Source organism: Ovis aries, chromosome 4 (assembly GCF_016772045.2).
Source record: "Ovis aries strain OAR_USU_Benz2616 breed Rambouillet chromosome 4, ARS-UI_Ramb_v3.0, whole genome shotgun sequence".
Lineage (NCBI taxonomy): Eukaryota > Metazoa > Chordata > Mammalia > Artiodactyla > Bovidae > Ovis > Ovis aries.
The window spans coordinates 112,118,836-112,145,456 of NC_056057.1; the positions used below are offsets into that span (position 1 = coordinate 112,118,836).

Below are 26,621 nucleotides of genomic sequence, written 5' to 3' on the forward strand. Positions count from 1 at the left end.
CCTTAGTTTATGGGCTGAAATATTTCCACAAAGGGAGTATTTAGTTACTTTAAGATTCATATAACTAAGGTAGACCAAATGCTGGATTCCTTGCCTTCATTTACCAGTTTTTGAAATAATGAATTAGTTACATAACACATTCCAAAATTTAAACATTTCATTGTTGTGAACTCGTGGGATTAAATATATTTGATGTATTTTAATTTATTGCAGGAAATTCTTACTAATGTTAATTGAAATCTTTTTTTTTTTTTTTTTTTGCCTTGGAGAATTTTTGAACCACACTTTGTCTCCAGTAGTTTGTTTCTAAAGTCACAGCATGTTCCAGATTCCTCTTAGCCATCTCCGATCCTGGAATCAGACATTTCTCCAGGATCCTAGTTTTCTCTTAATGGAAAATGGTATTGAGTGATGACAACTGTTGCCAGAAGTTGGTCCTTGTTTGGGGAGTTTTTTCAGTGGAAAGAAGTAGGGCATATTTTTAAAAGATAACAACATCATCATAGGTTCATAGTGATGCTTCTAATTCAAATGCGTAACTTTGTAGGATTTTAATTTAATCTCATTAATCTTCTAGATGCTTCTCCTTTTCACATATTGCAATTTTCAGGGTTCAAAACACCAAGATAATTACTGATTTGCATCATTCCACATGTACAGAGCATTTCAATAACAGAGCAGGCAGTGTCTAATTTTACCTGAAATGTCAGGGTGAGAAGAACATTTGTTGACAAGATGAGGATGCATATTCTGATTACAGCAAACAAAGCTCCAGAGGCTAGAGAGCACGTAGCTCATTTTAGGAGGGAGCAGAGATTGTTCTACAGGAGGAGTGAAGGGTTATAGCGTTGGGAAGGCATTGGAACACAGTGGCCGCGTGTGCAATGCTGCAGGTTTTAGAGCATCCCACCAAATACTCAGGCTGTTTGTTTTAAGAAGATAACTTGTGTTTGTTTTTAATAAAAGACATATTACTTTTCTACCTTGCCAGTATACACAGAACTTACGTATGAGGAAAGGTAGGGGTTATTCTAATAATCACTATCCTTAACTCAAAGATTGATCCCAAAGATTGAAGGCAGGAGGAGAAGGGGACGGCAGAGGATGAGGTGGTTGGATGGCATCACCAACTCAATGGACATGAGCTTGAGCAAACTCCGAAAGTTGGTGATGGACAGGGAAGCCTGGCATGCTGCAGTCCATGGGGTTGCAAAGAGTCGGACATAACTGAGCCACTGAACTGAACTGAATCCTTAACTCTGTTCTATATCTGTTCATAGAAAACAACCAGTGAAAGTGCAGCTCCGTTATTTTCTGACTTTTGAAGATGCACTTGCATACTAATGGCCCATTGTCCTGGCCTTTTTCTCCCCACAGAGGACAAAGTATGGACCATCGTGTCTCACGATTTGCAGATGCAGACGACGGTGGTGGGCTACAACCCAGAAAAATACTCGGTAACACAGCTCGTATACAGCGCCTCCATGGACCAGATCAGCGCCATCACCAGCAGCGCCGAGTACTGTGAGCAGTATGTCTCCTATTTCTGCAAGATGTCGAGGTTGTTGAACACCCCAGGTAGGCTGAGAATGGAGTGTTACTTTTAATTACTATCTCAGCTGGTGTTTGGAATTACCTAAACAATCCAACAGGTGTGGCTTATGATCTTAACAGTCCAGTCTTCAAAGCGCAGGCAGCTGTGAAAGTCGAATAGACCCACTTGGTTTGTTTTCTGGAGAAGGAAGTTAATATACAGTTTTAAATCCACTGTTTCTTAGAGTTTTTCAGTTTTATATGCATGCGTATGTGTGTGTGAATGCTTCTAGTGCATAATTAATCAGTATTTGCTTTGGGCAAAAGTTTGTGAGAGTTCCTTGTGAACTTTCAAGTAATTCCCTTTGAGTTCTTCAGCTGTCTTTAATGTACAGATGAAAGAATTCCAAAGGCTGTCTGCAGGTAAATAGCATACAGAATAGAGATAGGATTTAGAGCTCTTCGTTCTCTGTAGTCATTTAATAGTATCTGCTGGTCTCAGGAAGTCTGCCGTTGTTGTTTGTTTGTTTGTATTTTTTCCCATGATGGCTTATTTTAAGAATGCTTAAGGATTTATATGTGTGTGTTGGGGGTAAAGAAAATTGGAGACTTTATAAAGGATGTATTGGAAATATCTTTAGCATAAGAGACATATACTTGGGGATTCTTGGCAGTAAATTCAATATGTTGACAGCAACCTAATCTCTCCATCTATAGTATAAAATTGTAGAAATAAAGCACATGCTTTGAGTCAGAGAAACAGAGTCACGCTTTTCATCCTGGCTCTGTGACTTTGGAATCACTGAACCCCTCTGCCTCAGTTTCCAATGTCTTTCAGTCAAATAGGGATCCTATTTCAAAGCGATTGTGAAAATTTAATGAGATAGTGTACTAAGGGCTTATTATAAGTCTTAATGCACTTAAGGACTTAATAAATAGCAAATAGTAAAAATAGTATATTGATTATTTTTAAATTATTAAACAAGTTTGGAAGTGGCATTATGTCAGAGACCAATGGGATGTTTTATGCCCTAAATCGTTGTTGTATTGGGCCAGTGTTGCAGGGAGTTGCTTACAGAGAATAGTTATAAGCAGAACTGTATATACTGTTTTGAAGATTACAGTGCTTTTATGTATAAAGCCTTGTACTCACATTACAGACAAGTATAACCTAGGAATTGTAAGAAAGTAAAATCTGTAAAATATGAAAAGGATTGGTTCAGACAATTAGCGCTTCTGTTTAGAGAAAGAAGTCTTGACCAAGGCTGCGATGTTGAAGTGATGCTTTATTAAAGATGTTGAAAGGCAATTTGTGGTGGGTAAACAAGAGTCAGGAAGACAGAATGTGAAAGATCCTTCAGGCCATGATGAGAAGTGGTTTAGCAGAAGCAGAGTTCATGTTGAAGAGCCGTAAGAAATAAGGTTGGAAGTAAAAAAGGGAGGCACCATGAAGGAAACTAAATGCAATGCTGGCAATTTTCCCTGATGGCCTGGACTTCTCAGGTTTTAGCGTGCATGCAAATAACCAGGACGGATAAATCAAATGCAAATGGCAGGGCTCCATTCCCTGAAATTCTGGTGTCAGGTGGGCCCCAGAATTTTCATTTGTACTAAGTGCTATGGACTGAATTGTGTTGCCCAAAATTCATATGTTGATATCCTAATCCCTAATATGACTGTATTCAAGATAGGGCTTTTAGGAGATAATTAAGATTAAATGAGGTTTTAAGACTGGGTTCCTAATCTGATTGGATTGGTGGTTTATAAAAAGAGGAAGAGCCAAGAAGAGAGCTCTCAGCAGAAACCAAACTGGCAGCACCTTGATCTTGGACCTAGAGCCTCCAGAACTGCAGGAAAATAAATGTCAATTTTTTAAGCCAACAATGTGCTGGTATTTTGCTATGGCAGGCTGAGCAGACTAGTACAGTGAATTCCCAGGCGGTGGTGAAACAGCTGATCCAGAGTCCACTCTTAAGAACCATGACTGTGTGTCAAGAAACCCCTTTAAGTTCCTGTAACTGTTTTTCTATCCACCTTCACCTGTCACAGTCTTTTATTTATTATTATTATTATTGTTAACTGGATCCTGCTTCCAGTGCTGGGAAATGTCAACCAAGGATTGAGAAAACCCAGGGCACTGGGCACAATGAATGAGTCCCATCAGCTTGTCTGCACTCAGTTTCATGAGGGACAGTGCCTTGTCGAAGTTCATCCCAAAGACTCCAGTCCTGGAAGGGACAGGGCTGAGGGAAAACTGCTGACTAAGAAAAATAAATTGGTACCATGAGCTTTCTTTTCCTTATTTTCTTCTGTTCCTCTATTAAACTCCAAAGTCAACGTTTACTTGTTTGCATTTTGCTCTGGTGGTTAAAAAACACAAGGCATCTTCCAAATAAGTTTATCTTACAGTTCAGTTCAGGCAGCCTGAGAATTGGGCTGGAGGTAAGGGAAGAAGTGTACTTTTAGAGCCTGTGGCCTTATAGTTCCTTTCTTCCCTTCCCCTAGCCACCAAGAAGCCTCTCACACTTATTACCCTCCTTTTGAAAACACAGGATGTCCGAACCATCAGGAAACGTGGAATAAATCTGTCTTTAAGCAATATTCAGTTATGTTTTCTAATAATAAGCTAAACACGCTTCTCTTCAACCTCCAGACACCTTTTCAGAAGAAAAACTACCAAATCGAAATCAGGAATGAATTTTTAATCTGTACAGTAAGCGCACTATTTTCTTGGTGTTTCCAAACATTTGCAGATTCTCATTGGACTTTATAAACTGTACCTTGAAAATAATATTATCATATGCTTCTTGCCTTAGGGGATACCCTCCATGTATCAGATTTTAGTCACATAGAATGGGTAGTTAATAAATGTTTGCTGACTGGAATGAAATGAAAATTACATTGTTTTAAATATTACTTCATCCAATATTCAGATAGTTGTTTTTAAACAAGTATGAGCATCGGAGTTTTCAGGTTGCTCATCACAATGGTGATTCCAATGATTTTGACTTGGTAGAACTTGGTCAGGGCACAGAAATGTCTGCTTTTAACAAACATCCATGGGTCGTTCTGTGAACTCTGTACTGAAAAATGCCATCTTTAATTTATGGCATGAGGATAAAATTTAGATTTTAAGGTGTTAGTCCTCTGTGTGGAAGAAGATTAAAGGGAATATTAGAACTATCTGACCAATGGAAATAAAATGGCATACGTAACTACCTGTTCCTCCAGCTAGAATAAATTGGCATAGTGGCACTTTAAAAATCCTTTTCATAGACTAAATGTTGTAAAGTGAATTTCAGCCTACTCTTTTTATCATTTTTCACATCCCAATTTCTATTTTCCAGGCTAAATAATCAGTAGACAGCTGAGGCAAGGAAAAGAAGTGGTTGATATAGCAAGTTTTCCAGTGTTACTATATTCTGCATATGTCCAAGTATAAAAGAACACAATTTAATACAAATCTTTAATTTGCTATTTTAAGGAGCTGATGTTTGCTGTAATTGGTTTTTTCCTTCCTTCCTGGTAACATTCCATTTTAAGTATCCATTTACTTGTTCTTAACTAAGGCTGAATTATATTGGAACTTCTGCAGTAGTACTTGTGACATCTGTTTGAATACAAAGTATATTCATTATAGTCAAGGCAATTAAAATGAATATCAAATGGGTTTGTAATAGCTTTCCACTTAAAATGTTATTCTTGATTTTAAGAGCCTTTTCTTCAAGTGTTCATCTGGGCTCTATAATTTCTAGTGATGCTTATGATAAAGAGTTGAGTTTGTATGTATATGGACCTCAATTTTATTTTGATAAATGTTTGGTTGTATCTAACCATTAGCTAACAAATGTAGATTTACTCATTAATGGCCTTTCACAACTTTTACAAGAATACTAATATATGACTTACAATGTTATAACTTCTATTACTACAAAAATTTTAAAAAGAATCAACTTTAAAATAATGCTTTTGCGATTTTTTATGGTCATACCTATTCTTGCAGTGTAGCTATTAGTTCAGTTGTGCTTAATCAACTTTACAAAAGACACAGAAACAAGACAAAGTTATTTCATACCAATTTGAAATTATAAATAAACTCTACCCATATAGAAAAAAAACTATTCATAGCTATCCAAAACCACAAGGATGTCAATATATTTTGTATTTATACCCCTAGAGCTTCAAATATACCGATACCTGAACTTAATGAAAGGCAGAAATATTTAAACAATGAAATCTACTTCTGAAAATAGATATATCAGGAGTTAAATTTGATAAATTAGACACCAGCAGAAGTTTCATTAGTTACCACATGAGTCGTCTTAGTCAACAACCCTAATGCTTTTAGATGGCAAAAATACTTCTCTCTGTTTGGACAAAACCTATTAGCCTGATTTTAAATGCTTGCCTGTGTATCTAAGATGCACTGCTGTTAGGTCAGTTCAGTTCAGTTCAGTTCAGTCGCTCAGTCATGTCTGACTCTTTGCGACCCCACGAATCGCAGCACACCAGGCCTCCGTGTCCATCACCATCTCCCAGAATTCACTCAGACTCACATCCATCGAGTCAGTGATGCCATCCAGCCATCTCATCCTCTGTCATCCCCTTCTCCTCCTGCCCCCAATCCCTCCCAGCATCAGGGTCTTTTCCAATGAGTCAACTCTTCACATGAGGTGGCCAAAGTACTGGAGTTTCAGCTTTAGCATCATTTCTTCCAAAGAACACCCAGGGCTGATCTCCATTAGAATGGATTGGTTGGATCTCCTTGCAGTTCAAGGGACTCTCAAGAGTCTTCAGTTCATTTCAGTCACTCAGTCGTGTCTGACTGTTTGCGACCCCATGAATCGCAGCACGCCAGGCCTCCCTGTCCATCACCAACTCCCAGAGCTCACTCAGACTTACGTCCATCGAGTCAGTGATGCCATCCAGCCATCTCATCCTCTGTCATCCCCTTCTCCTCCTGCCCCCAATCCCTCCCAGCATCAGAGTCTTTTCCAGTGAGTCAACTCTTCACATGAGGTGGCCAAAGTACTAGAGTTTCAGCTTTAGCGCCATTCCTTCCAAAGAAATCTCAGAGTTAATCTCCTTCAGAATGGACTGATTGGAAATCCTTGCAGTCCAAGAGACTCTCAAGAGTCTTCTCCAACACCACAATTCAAAAGCATCAATTCTTTGGCGCTCAGCCTTCTTCACAGTCCAACTCTCACATCCATACATGACCACAGGAAAAACCATAGCCTTGACTAGACGGACCTTAGTCGGCAAAGTAATGTCTCTGCTTTTGAATATACTATCTAGGTTGGTCATAACTTTTCTTCCAAGGAATAAGCATTTTTTATTTTCATGGCTGCAGTCACCATCTGCAGTGATTTTGGAGCCCCCCAAAATTAAGTCTGACACTGTTTGTACTGTTTCCCCATTATTTCCCATGAAGTGATGGGGCCAGATGCCATGATCTTCGTTTTCTGAATGTTGAGCTTTACGCCAACTTTTTTGCTCTCCTCTTTCACTTTCATCAAGAGGCTTTTTAGCTCCTCTTCACTTTCTGCCATAAGGGTGATGTCATCTGCATATCTGAGGTTATTGATATTTCTCTCGGCAGTCTTGATTCCAGCTTGTGTTTTTTCCAGTCCAGCATTTCTCATGATGTACTCTGCATAGAAGTTAAATAAGCAGGGTGACAATATACAGCCTTGACGTACTCCTTTTCCTATTTGGAACCAGTCTGTTGTTCCATGTCCCGTTCTAACTGTTGCTTCCTGACCTGCATACAGATTTCTCAAGAGGCAGGACAGGTGGTCTGGTATTCCCATCGTTTTCAGAATTATCCACAGTTTATTGTGATCCACACAGTCAAAGGCTTTGGCATAGTCAATAAAGCAGAAATAGATGTTTTTCTGGAACTCTCTTGCTTTTTCCATGATCCAGTGGATGTTGGCAATTTGATCTCTGGTTCCTCTGCCTTTTCTAAAACCAGCTTGAACATCAGGGAGTTCACGGTTCACGTATTGCTGAAGCCTGGCTTGGAGAATTTTGAGCATTACTTTACTAGCATGTGAGATGAGTGCAGTTGTGTGGTAGTTTGAGCATTCTTTTGCATGCCTTTCTTTGGAATTGGAATGAAAACTGACCTTTTCCAGTCCTATGGCCACTGCTGAGTTTTCCAAATTTGCTGGCATATGGAGTGCAGCACTTTCACAGCATCATCTTTCAGGATTTGAAACAGCTCAACTGGAATGCCATCACCTCCACTAGCTTTGTTCATAGTGACACTTTCTAAGGCCCACTTGACTTCACATTCCAAGATGTCTGGCTCTAGATTAGTGATCACATCATCATGATTATCTGGGTCATGAAGATCTTTTTTGTACAGTTCTTCTGTGTATTCTTGCCAGCTCTTCTTAATATCTTCTACTTCTGTTAGGTCCATACCATTTCTGTCCTTTATCAAGCCCATCTTCGCATGAAATGTTCCTTTGGTATCTCTTAATTTTCTTGAAGAGATCTCTAGTCTTTCCCATTTTGTTGTTTTCCTCTATTTCTTTGCATTGATCGCTGAAGAAGGCTTTCTTATCTCTTCTTGCTATTCTTTGGAACTCTGCATTCAGATGCTTATATCTTTCCTTTTCTCCTTTGCTTTTCTCCTCTCTTCTTTTCACAGCTATTTGTAAGGCCTCCCCAGACAGCCATTTTGCTTTCTTGCATTTCTTTTCCATGGGGATGGTCTTGATCCCTGTCTCCTGTACAATGTCAGGAACCTCATGTCATGTACTTATTTTACAAAAGTTATACTTTCTAATGTAGCATTTTCTGCTGACGTATTCCCTACATATATAAAGATTTATTTAATTATGGAGATATAAAGTTGATGTGCTTTTTCTATTTTTATGACTATATTTAGTGTTGTTTTCGTTGGTTCCCAGTGCTCCTTTCTTTTCATTGTGTAATGTAGTTTTGTTCTCATCGGTCATAGTTCTATACTTAATTTTTTAGAAAGAAGAAATATAAATTATTCACCCTTCTGAATAGTTTACTGTTAGATTTTCTTTCTATTGGAAAGGAGTTATGTTCACAATTTTTGGCCGTAAAGGTGCATAAAATTCAGTATACTTTAGTGTTACTGCTCTGTGATTTGGTGTCATCTGAAACACAAGAAAGGGCTTCCCTGATGCCTCAGCAGAAAACAGTCCACCTGCAATTTTGGAGACCCAGGTACAATCCCTGGGTCAGGAATTTTCCCTGGAGGAGGAAATGGCAACTCACTCCAGTATTCTTGCCTGGAGACTTCCATGGACACAGGGGCCTGGCGAGTTATAGTCCTAGGAGTCTCAAAGAGTTGGACATGACTGAGCAACTAACAGAGATACACATGAAAGAGCCTGACTCTGGCTTTGTAACTTATAACCTAGTTTCAGAAAAAATTCTAAAGTTTGGCTGTTGTTGTTCAGTTGCAAAGTTGTGTCCGACTCTTTGCAACCCCATGAACTGCAGCACACAAGGCTTCCCTGTCCTTCACTATTTCCTGGAGTTTGGTCAAACTCATGTCTATTGAGTTGGTGATGCCATCCAACCATCTCATCCTCTGAAGCTCCCTTCTCTTTTGCCTTCATTCTTTCCCAGCATCAATGTCTTTTCCAATGGGTCAGCTCTTTGCACCAGGTGGCCAAAGTATTGATACTTCAGCTTCACCAGTCCTTTCAATGAATATTCAGGGTTGATTTCCTTTGGGGTTGTTTGATCGCCTTGACATCCAAGAGACTCTCATGAGTCTTCTCCAAAGTGAATTTACTGTTTGTGATATGCATTTATAAGAAACTATGATGTTTAGCTTTTGAAACAACAGAGATAAAACATCGCTCAACTGCAACTAAAGACTGGTGTTTTCCATGAATGAGATTTATTGTGACTAGTCAGTATGTTAATCAAAAGATTAATCATTTTTCTAATTAATCATTGTGTTAAATAATTGTACTGAGACTGGAGGATACAATTAAATGAAACAGGCAAAGAAATTAGTAATAACTAAAAGGTAAAATAGAAAATTAAATCTAGCAATGTTCTAAACCCAGGCAACTAGCATCTTCGTTAGAGAATCCTGTAGTTAAAGGAGACTTAGTGACCACAGGGGAAAGTAAAAGCCTGTTTCAGCAGTGTGGAGAGGAGTTGATCAGTCTCAGCTGGAATAACTGTGAGACAATCAGTCCACAAAGATGTTCTGTTTCTTGTGTATCAGAGATTATGATGTATAGACTGAGATGTGAAGGAGGCATACATGTTAACTAAGAAAAACTGGCAGGGGGACTTCTTGCTTTGAGATGTGAGAATGGGTACGATTCTGAGATGCAGGCCCAGGAACACAGTAGTTGGAAGGAAATGAGAGAGCGCAGAGTGGCTGCAGCAGAGAACCTAGGGAAAGAGAGAAAGAGAGGAAAGGGTGCTGAGATCAGTCCAGAGTCTCTGTGTGATGCTAAGGGTTCCACTGGAAGGGAATCGTTGTAAGTAGGAGAATTCTGGCTCTGACATGGAGGATAGAATCCAAGAAGGGCAGAGTTTGTGTGATGAGATTATCTTGCATAATGTCACAGGAGTACAGGTGAGACTGACTAGGAGGTTCACTGGGAATTGAGAGGATTTTTTTTTTTTTTTAATTTAGATGGTAGAATGAATAGGATCTGTGATTGTATATACGTGGAGTGACTTTAGGGGAGGGAAAATGGTCTTCCCATGTTCCCAGGAATAATGGTAAGGGTAAAGTGAATGACTAAGAAAGTTGTAAAGCCTTCATAAGATGACTCAAAGAAGTTATGGGAGAAGCAGGAAACCAATAGAAAGAAAGAAAATGCGAGTTTGCAAAAGTGATTCGAAGAGAGGATGCTGCTAAATATAGGGACTCAAAAGTCATGATCAGAGCAGTAGAAAGAGAATCAAATTAGAAAAGCCTTAAAATGGGGAAGCCAAAGAAAATGTGTGTTTAATAATCAACAAGTTAAAAACAAAAACAGGAAAACTTAGATATGGTCAGTGGGAAAACATCATAAAAGGAAGTCAGCCCCTGGCTTTGGCTGTAGTGAGGCTACTGGAGTTTCATGTCTGTGTTGTCTGGTGAGTGGAGCTGCTGAAGAATAAATGGGAAAAGGAAAGAGCAAATGAAAGTTTAAAGAAATTTTCTGTGGTAAAGAGATGGCTAAGTACAGAAGTACTGCTTAATTGGAAGGCAGAGCCTAAGAAGGGTTTAGGATTTTTAAGAATAAGGGAGTTATGAGTTGGCTTATAAATGTGGGAGGCAAAGGAGAGGACGCAGCTAAAGATAAGACAGAAAAGGCGTAGGTCCCAGGAGAAAAAGAACAGAGTATGGAATTTGCCTTGCAAAGAATGAACACCTGCTCTGAGAATGGAGATAAAGGAAAGGGTGGAGATTTCCATTAAATTCTATTGGCCAATACTGTTACAGACATTATATCCCGTTTAACTCTCAAAGTTATGCAAAGTAGGTTTTACTTTCTCTGTTTTGTAAAAAACAAGACTCAGAGAGCTGAATAAACTCACCGCATGTTACTACAGCTGGAAGTGAGCAAGCTGGAGTTCAAAGGCAAATCTATTCTATTATGAACCTTTTTATTCTGACACATTAAGAAAGTGTGAACGTGCAGTATTGTTGGAACTCACCCCATCTCTTCAACCACCATGAGAGAACATTTTCTCTCTTTGCCTTTACTTTTTCTGTTTATGATTAGAAATACTCTTTGTTAAAGGGTCTTGGGTCAATCTAATATTTCTGATGAATAAATTAATCTTAAGGTCAGATTTACTGAGGGTAGCCTGTCTGGCTTCCACTAAAAATGTGCTCATTTCAAGTTGCCAACATTTTGAACTTTAAGGTGAGATTTTGAAGAACATTCTATAACTTCATAAAGATTGTTTTTATTGCTGCCAGTTTTACTTTGTAAGTGCTTATGTGTGTGTAACTCCACACACACACACAGCTGCATTTAGCTTCATTTTTAATAAATATCATAGAAATGAATGAGAACTTTGAAATTATCCTATATCACTTAAAATTTGAGAATTATCTCCTCATGTATTTAAATCATAAGCTTTTTCATTGTATGCTATCTTTAAAATTATCCATTTTAATAGCATATGGTGAGGATAAACCTAATTGGCTAAATTTTATAAATTATGATTGTATAAATCATTTTAGCTAATGTATAGTTAATTTACAATCTTTTATTAGTTTTGGGGGTACAGCAAAGTGGTTCAATTATACACACACATATATTCTTTTTCACATTCTTTTCCATTATAGATTGTTACAAGATATTTCCCTGTGCTATACAGTAGGTCCTTGTTGATTATCTATTTTATATATAGTTGTGTGTATGTGTTGATTCCAAACTCATAGTTTATCTCTTCCATCCCTACCCCCACTATCCTCTTTGATAATGATAGTCTTGCTCTCTATGTCTGTAAGTCTATTTCTGTTTTGTAAATAAGTTCATTTATATCATTCTTTTAAGATTCCCTCTATAAACGATATTATATTTGTCTCTTCTGATTTACTTCACTTAATATGATAATCTCTAAGTCCATTCATGATGCTGCAAATGGCATTATTCACTATTTTTTATGCTTAATTAATATCCCACTGTGTATATATACCACATTTTCTTTATCCATTCATTTGTCAATAGACACTTAGGTTGTTTCCATGTCTTGTTTATTGTAAGTAGTGTTGCTATGAACCTTGTGGTAGCTTTGTCGTAGTGTCTGAGGTCAGGGAGCCTGATTCCTCCAGCTCCATTCAAAATACTTGTCTTAAACAAGATATGGAAAAAAAAGAGAATTTTACTATAAAAATATCTTGAAAATATCTAGACTATTATTGAGGAATTAGTCATGCCTTCAGCAAACATTCACTGAATACAAAATACTTTGCTGGATGCTGTGAGAATACAAGGAAGACAAAGATAATAGTTTTTAAGGTAACATTTTCCTTAAAATATAGACTGAAATGATATAATAATGAAAGCAAGTCATTTTGTATATGACCTAGACATTGAAGGGACTTTAATGGTATATCTTGGATGAAAGATTGAATAAATTTAGAATTCGTAATAGTTTAAAATTTTTTGACTTGTGCATTTTCATTAGTGAATTCCCCCTCCTTTGTTTACAAAGCATACATCTGAAGGGAAGGTCAGGAATTACTCAGAGAAGCTTACGAATAGGAGATAAGGGTTTCGAGTTCTGTTGTCCAGTGTGTCCAAGATCAATCAGAGAAACAAAAAGTAAAATTACATATTTCAGAGATTTACTGGAAGAGATGAGTTTACATAATAGTAGGACCTGGCTAGTATGTCTAAAGTTAGGCATTGTCAGGGGAGGCAGACTGGAAGTCTCAATGAGGAGGTGAATCTGCTATCCACAGATAGACCATCTTCAGGGAAGACTCAGCTTTATTCTAAGCTCTTTCACCTGATAGAATCAGCCAGTCCAGATTATCTAGCAGGCTTCTTTTATGTAGTCAGTTGATAACAGACTTTGATGATTTCTATAAAATACCTACATGGCATAACTAGGGTTTAGTTGACTGCCTGGGCACCTTAGCCTAGGTAAGCTGATACATAAATCATCACAGCCAGTGGAGATTATTTTTTAAGTGAACAAGTGAGACATTCTGGAGTATCAGTGGCTTATGCCCTCAGCTGTGCAATATGTGCCTCTCTTTGTCATCATAGACTGGTAAGATCGACCTTTGGAGGTGTCGAGGAATATTTCATTCTCATATCTCTCCGTTTTTGATGAGGGTACATTTGATCTTGGAATCAAAATGCCAAGTGAAGTATCAATTTATACAGTTATAGCAATAACAATGTAAATGAATTAAATAGGTCAACTTCAGTCAGGATGATATGTCAAAGAAACGATTTTCCTGTTCTCTGTATAGTTTTAGGAAAAAAGAACTGTAGGTACTTCTGTTCCACATTTCAACCAGGTTGTCATGTATCCATAGGGGGTATGGCATTATAAACTCATTTACCACTTGGACTTCTGCCTAGAGGAAGCATCTCCACTGGTCCAAGTAAGAACATTCTATATCCGTAACCTGAGAAAAGCTGCAGAATACTTCTATCACCCTTTCTACATTATTTTGCAGTCTTGTTGTTGACCCACAATTGAATCAAATCCCATTACCTTAAAGTAAAGGTAATGTTGAAGAAGTTCAGAGAAATGAAATTAAAAGAACTAATTTTTCTGGAACTACATATGAATGAAATCATAGGTAAGTTTCATTTCTAAGTCTGTATGTATTTTCCCACCAGTGAGTGGCAAAGCTTCTCTAACGTCACTCAAATAGCAGCTGGTTTCTATTACCCTGTTGGAGAAGGCAATGGCATCCCACTCCAGTACTTTTGCCTGGAAAACCCCATGGGTGGAGGAGCCTGGTAGGCTGCAGTCCATGGGGTCGCTAAGAGTCAGACACGACTGAGCGACCTCCCTTTCCCTTTTCACTTTCATGCATTGGAGAAGGAAATGGCAACCCACTCCAGTGTTCTTGCCTGCAGAATCCCAGGGACGGGGGGAGCCTGGGGGGCTGCGGTCTATGGGATCGCACAGAGTCGGACACGACTGAAGGGACTTAGCAGCAGCAGCAGCAGTTGTGTTTTGCATATTATTCACCAAAACCAGCAACTGGTAGTTTTTATGATGGTGAATAATTATTGCAGGCTGTTAATTGACTAGGAATGCCACAGCCTCTTTGACCGCAACCTGATATCTTAAATCTTCTTAAAATGATGATTCTTTTTTCTCGTAGTATTGGATCTGGAGTTCAGGCTAAATATATTGTTACCTACATGGTTGGATGAATAATACTTAAAAATAATTATCTCCAAATTAGATAATGACATAAATGGAAGGGAAATGGCATTAGTATTGAGCATTTACCATGATCATTTACATGTATTGGCTCGTTTAGTCTTCTGCCTCCCAAATTTTGTATATGTCACTGTTTTTATTTTATAACTGAAGAAACTTAACTTCAGAGGTGTTAATTAACTCACCAGAGGAAAAAGGGTAAATATGATGATGAGAGTCCAAACCAAGATTAAAATCTTGGCTTACATACCTCTAGAAATCATGTATTTTTCTACCAAAAAGTTTAAAGGCAGAGGGGAAGGGAAGGAAAGGATAAATGGTAGGGGAAGGGAGAGAGTTAGGGGAGAGAGAAAGGATGATAAAATGGGGCCCCTGATATGCTAATTGATTATAAATTTTTCAATTTTTTCTAGATTGCAGAATTACTGGGTGCTTTTAGCATAATTAAAGATGAAGGCTGAAGCATTTTTGTTAAGCAGTAGGCCAAAAGAGACATTTATAAGAGCTGCAAAACCTTCATTTTGAAATCCTACCTTTTCATTTTCAATATCTCTGATTTGGACCTGACAAGTATATTACAATAATATAGCTTAGATGACAATTTGTTTGGAACTGTATTGAAAAAGGTCTTACACACAAAAAAAAGAAAAACAGGGCTGTCTTTCTATAGAGCACTTGACTTTCATGTTTTTAATATCAAAGTGTTTCAAATAGAACAGGCGAATTGTATATTGATGAAATATAAAAATGTTGCAAAAGGTTATCCACATTTTTTCACACATAAGATATGAAAACAATATGTTGACATTTCCTCTCTTTTTATCTTTGCAGAATAAACTCATATTCCTAAGCCTAAAGCACATGACCTGCCTGACACTGTGTTCTCTTATTAATTTGTTGTTGACAGATTGCTCAGAATCCCTGTTAGAATGAGGAGAGACAGAGATGACCAAGCCTGCCAGTGGGTGGGCAGGGACTGAGGGTGTGCCCTAGGACACTGGAGTGAGCAGAATAGTCAACCCCCAGAGATGTACAGATTTGTCCTCTGAAGATAAGGAGTTGTTTTTTGTCAAAATAATAAAATGACCCTCAGTTCAATCTTAGTAAGAGAGGACCAGGGGAGGTGATTCCAAACTAAGTAACAGGAGGGAGAGTGATGCTAGAGAGAACAAGGAAACCAACTAGAGCTAACAGCCCACTCTGCAGTTATGTCCAGCCAGACCATTGATTATACTTTTAGTATCTTGTAAGTTTTATAAAATCATATTAATCTAGTTAGCCCCAATGTTAAGATCAAGGCATCTTTCTTCTTTGAAGAATACATGTAAAGGGATCTAGAAAGTAAAAGTTTTTCTCTTGTTTCATTCCAAACATCAAAACAGTAAGGTGATCAGGGCAACAAGGTCATGAGAATTGGTATTATGAGATCTCTCAAGTGAAGCTTAGTATATAACCATGCACAGACAGAGGTTTCAGCTCTATTAACCAGTCACGAGTTTGCACAAAGAGAATTGATAGAATAATGTAAAAGGTTTTCATGTAAAAATGGAAGTATTAATGACATAATGGTGAGCAGAGAAGAAATGTGTTCTTCCCAAGTGAGTAGTCATTGCACAGAGGTCTTGTAGACTGTCACAGAGGGTATGAATTTGGGAATCACTGCACACCCATATCTTATACAAACTAACAAAAGGTGGAAAAAGTGGCAAATAAATATAGTAGATGATTTTAAGATGAATATTTGTCTTTGGACTATTTTAGCATTCTTATTTTTATTATTTTAGCATTATTTTTTAGATATGAGTAATCAGTATCTAAAAATGTACTCTAAAAATGATGTTGAAATGACAAGATAATCAATGGCGTCTTCCTCCTTACGTCCTTTGGCAATTTATTATTCCTCTTCTTTCCAATCTTGAAATAGATACTTCTCAGATTAACCAAAGCACCCACTGCAGCGATATATATATATATATATATATATGTATGTATGTATCTTCATCCATTGGGTTGTACCAGTGCATGTCTCTGTAATAATGTAATGTATCTATATGTTTTAAACACATAAATAGTACACTTGCATACACACAGACACACACACGAAGCCTCTGTGGTTCTAAAATAACCTACCCAACTTGAATGCCTGCATCAAACTGTCCCTCAAATGAGAAACTGATGATTTCTGATAGGCTTCTGTACCATATGTCACAGACTGCTTGAAAACTAACAATATATGGAACTTATTTGAAATGCAAACGAATCAAATTTCTTAGATGGTATAGGTGTCAGCTATTAAAGTTGAAAACGGCACTTGTGGGGAAAATAATAAGGCTGGAGATAGCTAAAAGATGGCTGTAATTTACTAAATTGATAACTGTAAGTGAACGTAAGATTAAAGTGACAGAGGTGGAAAAATTAAAACTAAGCATAACTTGATACTATATAGCTGATGCTAGAGAGTTCTAGCAAAAACAGAGATGTATTCAGTGGGGAGGGGTAGGCTTTGGTCAAATATGGGAGATAAATATCTAAAGTAGTATAGACCAAATATAAAATTTAAAATCATCTGGGATAAGAATACATAACCCCCAAATTTTAAATCAGTTTTTCTGCTACCACTCAGAATAGCTATTATCCTGTCTTGAGTATTTCCACTGGAAAAGGGATAGGCTATCCACTCCAGTATTCTTGGGCTTCCCTTGTGGCTCAGTTGGTAAAGAATCTGCCCGCAGTGTGGGAGACCTAGGTTCAATCCCTGGGTTGGGAAGATCCCCTGGAGAAGGGAAAGGCTACCCACTCCAGTATTCTGGCCTGGAGAATTCCCTGGACTATATAGTCCATGGTGTCGCGAAGAGTCGGACATGACTGAGAAACTTTTACTTCACTGTCTTCAGCATCACCTTAAGACAGGGACAGTGTAGCTCAGGCAAAAATGTATAAAATATGTGTAGGCATGTTGCAGAGAAAGAAAGCACAAATGATCTGAAGAAGAAAAATATAATTTGAGTTATATATGTAGGAGAAGGGCTTTCCTGGTGACTCAGACAGTAAAGAATCTGCCTGCAGTGCAGGAGACCCTGGTTTGAAAAGTCTATAAAAAAGAAGTCCTTGAGAAAATAAAAATAATATTGAATAGTCTTGGAAATTTCATTTTTAATGAGAAAGTAGAAAAACAGAGAAAATGAGTTTCATTTATATTAGAAAGGATTCAGTGGAGATTTTATCTGAAGCAGCTTCTTAGGATACTATAGATGAAATGCTTGCCTATGCATAGAAGTTTCAGGAAGGAAAAGAAACTTAGCTTGCTCCATCAAATTCTGGGAGCTGAAATTAGATCACGCAGAGAAGTCGTGAAGGCTGTCTCTCAAGATATCTGACATTACCTTAATGAGTTTTCTGCGATTCAAAGTCAGATTCTTGTGATAGAACTTGATTTATCCGCACACTCTAGTTTGATCTCAAATATAATCAGAGTCTGTGGGATTGAGATCTGCAATCAAAATGCAATTATATTAATTTACAGCTAGAAGATTGACTGCTGGTGGTGTAGGATGGACTAGCCGGCACATTCGATGCTGGCAAGGTATGTGGAGTGCCAAGTTGTAAATTGGGATGCCAGTGGATCGATTTGTAATGAAAAATGGAATGCTCAAGTTACTGGACACTTGTGTTCTCTGCCCTGCCAAACTTCCCCATGGAGGGTTACCATGTGAGGAGCTAAATTAGAATCAGACAACTGCTTCTTGAGCATGGAGCCAGAGCAGGAGGAGGAAATTATGATTTGAGAGTTAAAGAAAATAGACAATCTTTGGACCATGGAGCCCTCTTCCTTACACTGTTGTTCAGCCACTCAGTTGTGTCTGAATCTTTGCAATCCCATGGACTGGACCAGGCTCCTCTGTCCTTCACTATCTCCCAGAGTCTGTCCAAACTCATGTCCATTGAGTTGGTGATGCCATCCAATCATCTCATCCTCTTCTTCTGCTTTCCATTGTTCCCAGCATCAGAGTCTTTTCCAATAAGTCAGCTCTTTGCATAGGGGGCCAAAGTTTTGGAGCCTCAACTTCAGCATCAGTCCTTCCAATAAATATTCAGGGTTGATTTCCTTTAGGATTGACTGGTTTGATCTCCTTGCAGTGGAAGGGACTCTCAAGAGTCTTCTCAAGCACCACAATTCAAAAGCATCAATTCTGTGGCGCTCAGCCTTCTTTATGGTTCAACTCTCACATCTATACATGACTACTGGAAAAACCATAGCTGTGACTAGACAGACCTTTGTAGGCAAGGTAATGCTTCTGCTTTTTAATACGCTGTCTAGGTTTGTCATAGCTCTTCTTCCAAGGAGTAAGTGCCTTTTGATTTCATGACTTTAGTCACCGTCTTCAATGATTTTGGAGCCCAAGAAAATAAAATCTGCCACTGCTTCCACTTTCTCCCCATCTATTTGCCATGAAATGATGGGACTGGATGCCATGGTCTTAGTTTTTTCAATGTTGACTTTAGTATGATATAAAGTTCATATCTCTCACCATGCTTTTGCCTCCATACTGACCTATCTTTCCAGCTTCTTCTAATCCTGTCTATTACAAGGGTTCCCAACCTCTAGGATCTGAGGAGTTCCCAACCTCTGGGAGCCTGATGATCTGAGGAGGAGTAGATAATAGAAATGAGGTGCACAATAAATGTAATGCACATGAATCATCATGAAACTATCCCCTCCCACTCCAGTCCATGGAAGAATTGTCTTCCATGAAGCCAGTCCCTGGTGCCAAAAACTTGGAGACCACTGCTCTATTATTTAGCTTTGCTAATACATGCAATCATGTTACGCTTGCCTGCAAGCCGTTTATACTCTTTGTAATAATTTTGTTCCAGTCCTTTAAATGTTGATATTTTATTTAAACTCAGAAGCCAATCTTACTTTCAAAATTCTCCAGGAATCCCCCACCCCAAGACCCCAATACTGACAACCTAAGACAATAGATGATTTCTTAAGTCCTTTCCAATCCTATCTTTTTGTCAGAAAAATGTTTCTAATGATGTGTTATTGCACATGGATAACTGAATTTCCTTTCCAAAGGATAGGAGAGACAAAGAAAAGGAAAATTGGGCAGACTTAAAGATGTGTCCTACATATAACTAAATCCTTAATGATGTTTTCTTCAGTTCTGGAGTAGGGGGGAATGACATTGATCGAGATGTTTACATTCATTGCTCGGAAACTTGAATTTTGGCTCCCCATGGAGATCAAATGGAATATGCAGATATAATACTTTATTTCTTAGTAGCTTTTACAGATATTTTGATCATTTTCTTCATATTAGACTTCCAGTTTGGAATTGACTGTGAAAATGAATAAATACTTGCTCAGCAAAAGAAAACTCTTTTGACAAATGAAAACATGTACTCCCTGGAAGCTTCTGTGATAACAAACACTACCAAGATGGAGAAACCATTGGGGTGAATAAACCTTATTATCTATCTGTGTGCTCTCACTGAAAATACGAAAGGCAAGCCATGTGTTTGCATGGAGCTCCACTGGAAAGCTATCTTGTGATAATAAAAATAACACAAGGACTACAAATGACAATGACTAGAGACTAGTACAATTAATTTGTAGCCAGATATATTAAATTCAAGACTGATAGTAGATTTACCCCTGGGAAGGGAAAGGAAAGAATGGAATGAATTTTATTTTAAATAACTCCTGAAACCTACCAGGATGTTGCCTAATGAGGTGATGTAATATCTCTTGATGCTAAATTTGCATAATGCCTTTTTTCCCTAAAAGATTGCTTTGAAAGAATAACAAAGAAACTGAAATGAGGTAGAAAACAGAATAACAAAGCACGGATATATTCTCAGTGCTTGCAAATATTAAAAATAGGTTTCTATCTTCTGATTCATTACTTCTCCTGAGAGCCCACCTGGATGTCCTCAGAATATAAAATAATATTTAAATTCATGCATTGTAACTTAGATTTCATAATAACTATGCCACTTGTCTAAAAAATAATCATATGTGCCTGCGTCATGCAAAGCAGCAATGGTCAGATGAGTTATGCCATGTTGCTCAGGACCAGACAAGCCCCTCTGAACACTTTATTTTATACAAAAATTGTTGTGTATGAGGCCAGCTCTTATGAAGATTATTCAAAGAAGTCTGTCTTTTGCAATTCATTTTTTCATTTTGCACATTTTTTTTTAATGGAGAACTTTCTCCTCCTGTAGTTGTCTGTTTTCTGATCAACTGCTTATCCAAAGAGGAGCAAGTTTTGGTGCTCTCATTTTTTGATTACTCTGTCATCCCAGAGTCCATACATCTCCCCTACTGTTGCTGTCTTCCCAGTCTCATATGAGACCTACTGCTTATATTGTCTGACTTTGAAATCCTCACTAGAGATACTGCAAAGTCTCTGCTGCCAAATATTTTATTTTTGTTACTTAGCTAAGTTTTACTATAAAAAGGTTTAAGTCACTGTACCACCTTGAATATACTGTTTTGCTTTTTAAAGTCTTCAGGTTTAACTTTGAAATTGTTCCTCATCCCTTCATTTTTTTTTTTCCATTCATTCTCTGAATTAACATGTATTGATCGCCTGCTCTTTTTAAGGTACTAAGCTAACTTCTCTAGGAGATTAAAAAATGAGTAAGACCTGATTCCTTAAGGCAGTGGTTTCCTATTAAAGGTGCTTTAAACATTGTCTTCCCAGAGGGAAGGAGGAGGGTAGGAAGCTGGTGAGCCTTTGAATTCACATCGTATTTGAATTCACATTGTACCTAACATTAGCACTAAAAGTATCCCTCATTAAGGTCTTTGTTGAGGAAGCTATGGAGCAGATTCAAGTACATTGTTACCCTGTCAGCATCTTCATATCTGCCTCCCCACAGCAAACATGTATGTTAAGATAAGTACTCATATAAAGACCTCTGCCTTCAAGGGTCTGCTGCCCTGGTTGTGGTGGCTATAAACCTATCCTAAACTTACTTCCTAATGACCTATGTATGTGTCTCCCTGCCGCCCTTTCCTGCCCTCCTCTGCCTCTCCCAGCCATATCTTAGATATAATGTATCTGTTAACCCAACCCCAAACTTCTGTGGTTTCAAGTGTTTTTCTTTGTCTCAAGAACTCAAGTGTTTTCACAACATATTTAATGTAATTTTTAGAGAATATAATGCCGTCTTTCTGTGACTGTTCTAAACTAACGTTCTTGCTTTGTAACTTTAAGCTGTATATTTTTATTTCTGGAACCAGAATTATTGGACCCAGTTCAGTAAAGTTCAGTTCCCCACTTCAAACCACAGCCCATGCTGAAGAGAGTAGCCTCACCGAGCTCTTTCATAGTAGAATTTGGTGGTACTGTGCTTCAAACCAGATTTGAAGAAGATTCCTCTACTCTGACCTTCCCAATCCAGCTGCTTTCCCAGTCACTGCTTTTTTTTTTTTTTACATTTATTTATTTTTTTTTTAATTTTTATTTTTTTCTTTTTTTTTAATTTTAAAATCTTTAATTCTTACATGCATTCCCAAACATGAACCCCCTCCCACCTCCCTCCCCAAAACTGCTTTTTGATCCGAGGCAGTCACCCTCTAGTCTACCAGCCTGCACCATTCTGAAACACTCAACTCATGGAGAGTTTGAGTTACATGCCAGTCACCAAAGCCATCTATCCTTCACATCTGTGTCACTAGTAAAAAGTTCCAAGGCTCCCTAAGTGGTCCAACTTCTTAACTCTTGGAAGATGCACCTTAGTCCTGGTGTTTTGGTAGGTTTGCCAGAAAGGCCAGTCAATCCTTTCTTAAAAAACGTCAATACCAATTTTCAAGATATTTTGTATAATACAAATATGGCACATGTATTAATCAAGTACAGAACCCCCAGTCTGATTTCTATAATATAATACAATATCAGACCCTTTGCACAATAAATTTAACCCTCCCCTCTCCAAGGACCCTTTGTACTTTATAAACCAGATTCAGAGTCTCTGTCTCCATCACTGCCTGAAGGATAGCAACCGACTGTTGTCAGGAATCATTTAGCCCACCAATGGGATGGCACAGTCCCCAGATCTGCTCCCAAACCAAGGGCTGGATTAACGGTGCATCACAGCTCTTGGCAAGAATTAAGAGTAGAAAATAAAATTAAGGTATAGGGGTTAGGCAGGAAATTTAGATAAAACTACTTGGGAAATGTAGCCAAGCAAGACCTAATTATCTAACTTATAATTAGTCCAGAACATCAGGCTTACCACCCCTAAAGGCTGCTTTTATTTTTTTCTTTGCAAAGAGACAAGTGATACCATCAAAGAGCAGATGGTCCTCTTGTATGAGTGCAAGTGAGTAATGGACATTTCTTACCTAAGAGTAGCCTGCCCAGACTTTGGTTTAGGAATTCCTATTGGCAATCACTTGTCAACTTAATAGTTTATTATTGCTGTGTCTCCTATTCCTTTAGGCTACTGCAGTTATTACATTAAAAAATAAAGGAGTTCTGGAAAATTTTAATAGCATCTCTTTAGGCCTATTGGCCTCTATCATCTAATTACCTAAAACCACCTAGTGAATTAACACAATCAATTAAAGTCAATCAATTCAGTCAATCTGAACATGACTCCAACAATTTTTGCTACACTTCAATTTTATTCCTTAAAAATTCTATGCTATACTTCATCTTGTAGAAAAGAGGAAATTATTCAAGTCTAGAAGTGGGATTTTTGCCCCACTGGATGCTCCTGCTTCAAGACCCTTGTATGTGGCTTAGTAGGTAGCCCAATGATTACACTGTTTTTGTTTTGTTTTGTTTTAAGCTGAACAAAGTCCCCTAGGTTCAAGAAATGCACTGTGGAGGGAAGGTGACCCAATATTACCAAGATTTTATGGCTTCTGTTTACATAATAGGGAATGTTAATATGAGGGAAATCCTAGATGGTTCCTTTCCTCCATCTATATGAGAATTTTTATAGGGATCTGAGTTTGCTGAAAAAGAACTGGCTAAAAACAAACATGCTGCCTGTAGGGGATGGTTTTCAATTGTGTTTCTTTCATAAAGTGGTGTCCTGGAATTTCTAGTTTGTATACCTTTGTATGTATAATTGTAAAGGCGTTCAGCTTTTAAAACGCTTTACTTCTAAATGTGAACTTGTCTTCTCCACTGTATATTCTTGCCTCCTTTGTCAAAGATAAGGTGTCCATATGTGTGTGGATTTATCTCTGGGCTTTCTATTTTGTTCCATTGATCTATATTTCTGTCTTTGTGCCAGTACCATACTGTCTTGATGACTGTAGCTTTGTAGTAGAGCCTGAAGTCAGGCAGGTTGATTCCCCCCATTCCATTCTGCTTTCTCAAGATTGCTTTGGCTATTCAAGGTTTTTTGTACTTCCGTACAAACTGTGAAATCATTTGTTCTAGCTCTGTGGAAAATACCGCTGGTAGCTTGATAGGGATTGCATTGAATCTATAGATTGCTTTTGGTAGTATACTCATTTTCACTATATTGATTCTTCCAATCCATGAACACGGTATATTTCTTCATCTATTAGTGTCCTCTTTGATTTCTTTCATCAGTGTTTTATAGTTTTCTATATATAGGTATTTAGTTTCTTTAGGTAGATATATTCCCAAGTATTTTATTATTTTATTATTTATTATTTGCAATGGTGAATGGAATTGTTTCCTTAATTTCTCTTCCTATTTTCTCATTATTAGTGTATAGGAATGCAAGGGATTTCTGTGTGTTGATTTTATATCCTGCAACTTTACTATATTCATTGATTAGGTCTAGTAATTTTCTGGTGAAGTCTTTAGGGTTTTTTATATAGAGGATCATGTCATTTATTTACCCATTCATTTATCATCCAACTCACTAACCCTTTGTACCAACATTTGCTGAATATCTACGCTATGTAAGTTACTTTCTAACTCCTGTGGAAGAATAAAAGTCCAGATTTCCGTGTAGCAAAATCTGTTTAATCGCTAGCTGCCAGAGTCCAGCTCCAGCAGCCAGGGAATCAGCCTGGAGAGATGAGCGGTGTCCGTGGAGAATGATGCAGCCTCTGACTCAAGGTGCGGACTGCATGTTTATTTCAAGCATAAGGTCTTCTTTTATACTTTGACAAAAACATTAGGTCAGAGGTTTTACATTTTCAGCTCCCCTCACCCGGATTTATTGTATCCATAAATCACTGTTGCCCTTCCACCAGAGTTACATTGCAACTCATGCTCGTGTCTGGGCTGTATACCACATCCCTCAGTTTATTTTTTATCTTTCTAAATCGTGCTTGCCCCTAGTATCCTAAGCTCACTATCTCCTAAAAAGTTTTCTGCTGCTGCTGCTAAGTCACTTCAGTAGTGTCTGACTCTGTGCAACCCCATAGACAGCAGCCCACCAGGCTTCCCCATCCCTAGGATGCTCTAGGCAAGAATACTGGAGTGGATTGCCATTTCCTTCTCCAAAGCATTAAAGTGAAAAGTGAAAGTGAAGTAGCTTAGTTGTGTCCGACTCTTAGCGACCCCATGGACTGCAGCCTACCAGGCTCCTGCATCCATGGGATTTTCCAGGCAAGAGTTCTGGAATGGGGTGCCATTGGCTATTCGTAATTATTTCTAAACCCTAAGCTCAGCAAACTTCCTTTGCCATAAACATTCCCCTCACAAACAGGTCTCAGATAACAACCCTTCCCATGGCCTCAAGCTGCAGCCTACATGCTCATCCTCGTACATTCTTTGTAAAGATCCTTGAACAAATGTCAATGGTTGCTTTATAGATTATTTTCTGGGCACAACTGCAGAAGGTTTTGTGCTTTCTCATGCTTCTCTCAAGAACAATAAGCACCTTAACATTCTCTCCAGCCAACTCAACTGAAGAAAGGACAGAACATGTCAGAATCACAAGACCTAACTCCTGCATCCCGGGACCATGCCTGCGGGATGAGGAGAGGGGGTTGGGGCTGTGCCTCCATTTTGTCAGTAATGCCTAATGCGGCTCTGACAGCTAGCATATTAAGAATATTAAATTAATATACATTTTTGTTTTAACTTAAGAGGTAGAAATGCATAGTAGTGAAATAATTTTAAACAAAACAGGTTTTGTATAATTGTATATACACAAATATATATAAAAGTATATATTTATGTGTGCATATATATATAGTTTTAATAGAATTTTAGAATTAGTAAACATAATTTCCCACAATTGCTTTTTAATGATAACAAATAAAATGTTTTAATGCTTATAAATGACTCAGAAGATATCTACTTATAAAGCAATATAGTACAGTAATTATTCATTTTTGGAATACAAGGAGAATAGCCATAACAAGTTACCTTAAGCTTTAGATGAGGGCCTCCTAGCCATTTTAGGATCGAGAACATTGACTCTATAAGAACATGGCTGCTGTTTTGTAGTCAATTATTGTATTGCGAGCATTTAGAACTGTGCCCAGCACATATTATAAACACTACCATAGTAAATAGTAGGTGAATGATTAATGAACAGAACACAAAACCCTTTCAATGATCTGCAAAGACACGTGAAGCATCTCCACAGGAAAGATACCATTTTGTGTACATTTCAGTTCAGTTCGGTCACTCAGTCGTGTCCGACTCTTTGCGACCCCATGAATCGCAGCATGCCAGGCCTCCCTGTCCATCACCATCTCCCAGAGTTCACTGAGACTCACGAACATCGAGTCCGTGATGCCATCCAGCCATCTCATCCTTTGTCGTCCCCTTCTCCTCCTGCCCCCAATCCCTCCCAGCATCAGAGTCTTTTCCAATGAGTCAACTCTTCACATGAGGTGGCCAAAGTACCAGAGCTTCAGCTTTAGCATCATTCCTTCCAAAGAAATCCCAGGGCTGATCTCCTTCAGAATGGACTGGTTGGATCTCCTTGCAGTCCAAGGGACTCTTAAGAGTCTTCTCCAACATCACAGTTCAAAAGCATCAATTCTTCGGCGCTCAGCCTTCTTCACAGTCCAACTCTCACATCCATACATGACCACAGGAAAAACCATAGCCTTGACTAGACGGACCTTAGTCAGCAAAGTAATGTCTCTGCTTTTGAATATGCTATCTAGGTTGGTCATAACTTTTCTTCCAAGGAGTAAGTGTCTTTTAATTTCATGGCTGCACTCACCATCTGCAGTGATTCTGGAGCCCTCCAGAAATGAAGTCTGACACTATTTCCACTGTTTCCCCATCTATTTCCCA

At 38.2% G+C, this 26,621-nt stretch overlaps 1 protein-coding gene across 1 annotated transcript in view; it reads left to right on the forward strand.

Moving 5' to 3' along the window:
• CNTNAP2 (contactin associated protein 2) overlaps window positions 1-26,621 on the forward strand; it is a 2,342,027-nt gene that overhangs the window by 1,579,299 nt on the left and 736,107 nt on the right. Inside the window, exon 14 of the mRNA XM_042248972.2 lies at window positions 1,378-1,578. Coding sequence (XP_042104906.1) covers window positions 1,378-1,578 — 201 coding nt within the window. The remainder of the gene's footprint in view (window positions 1-1,377; window positions 1,579-26,621) is intronic.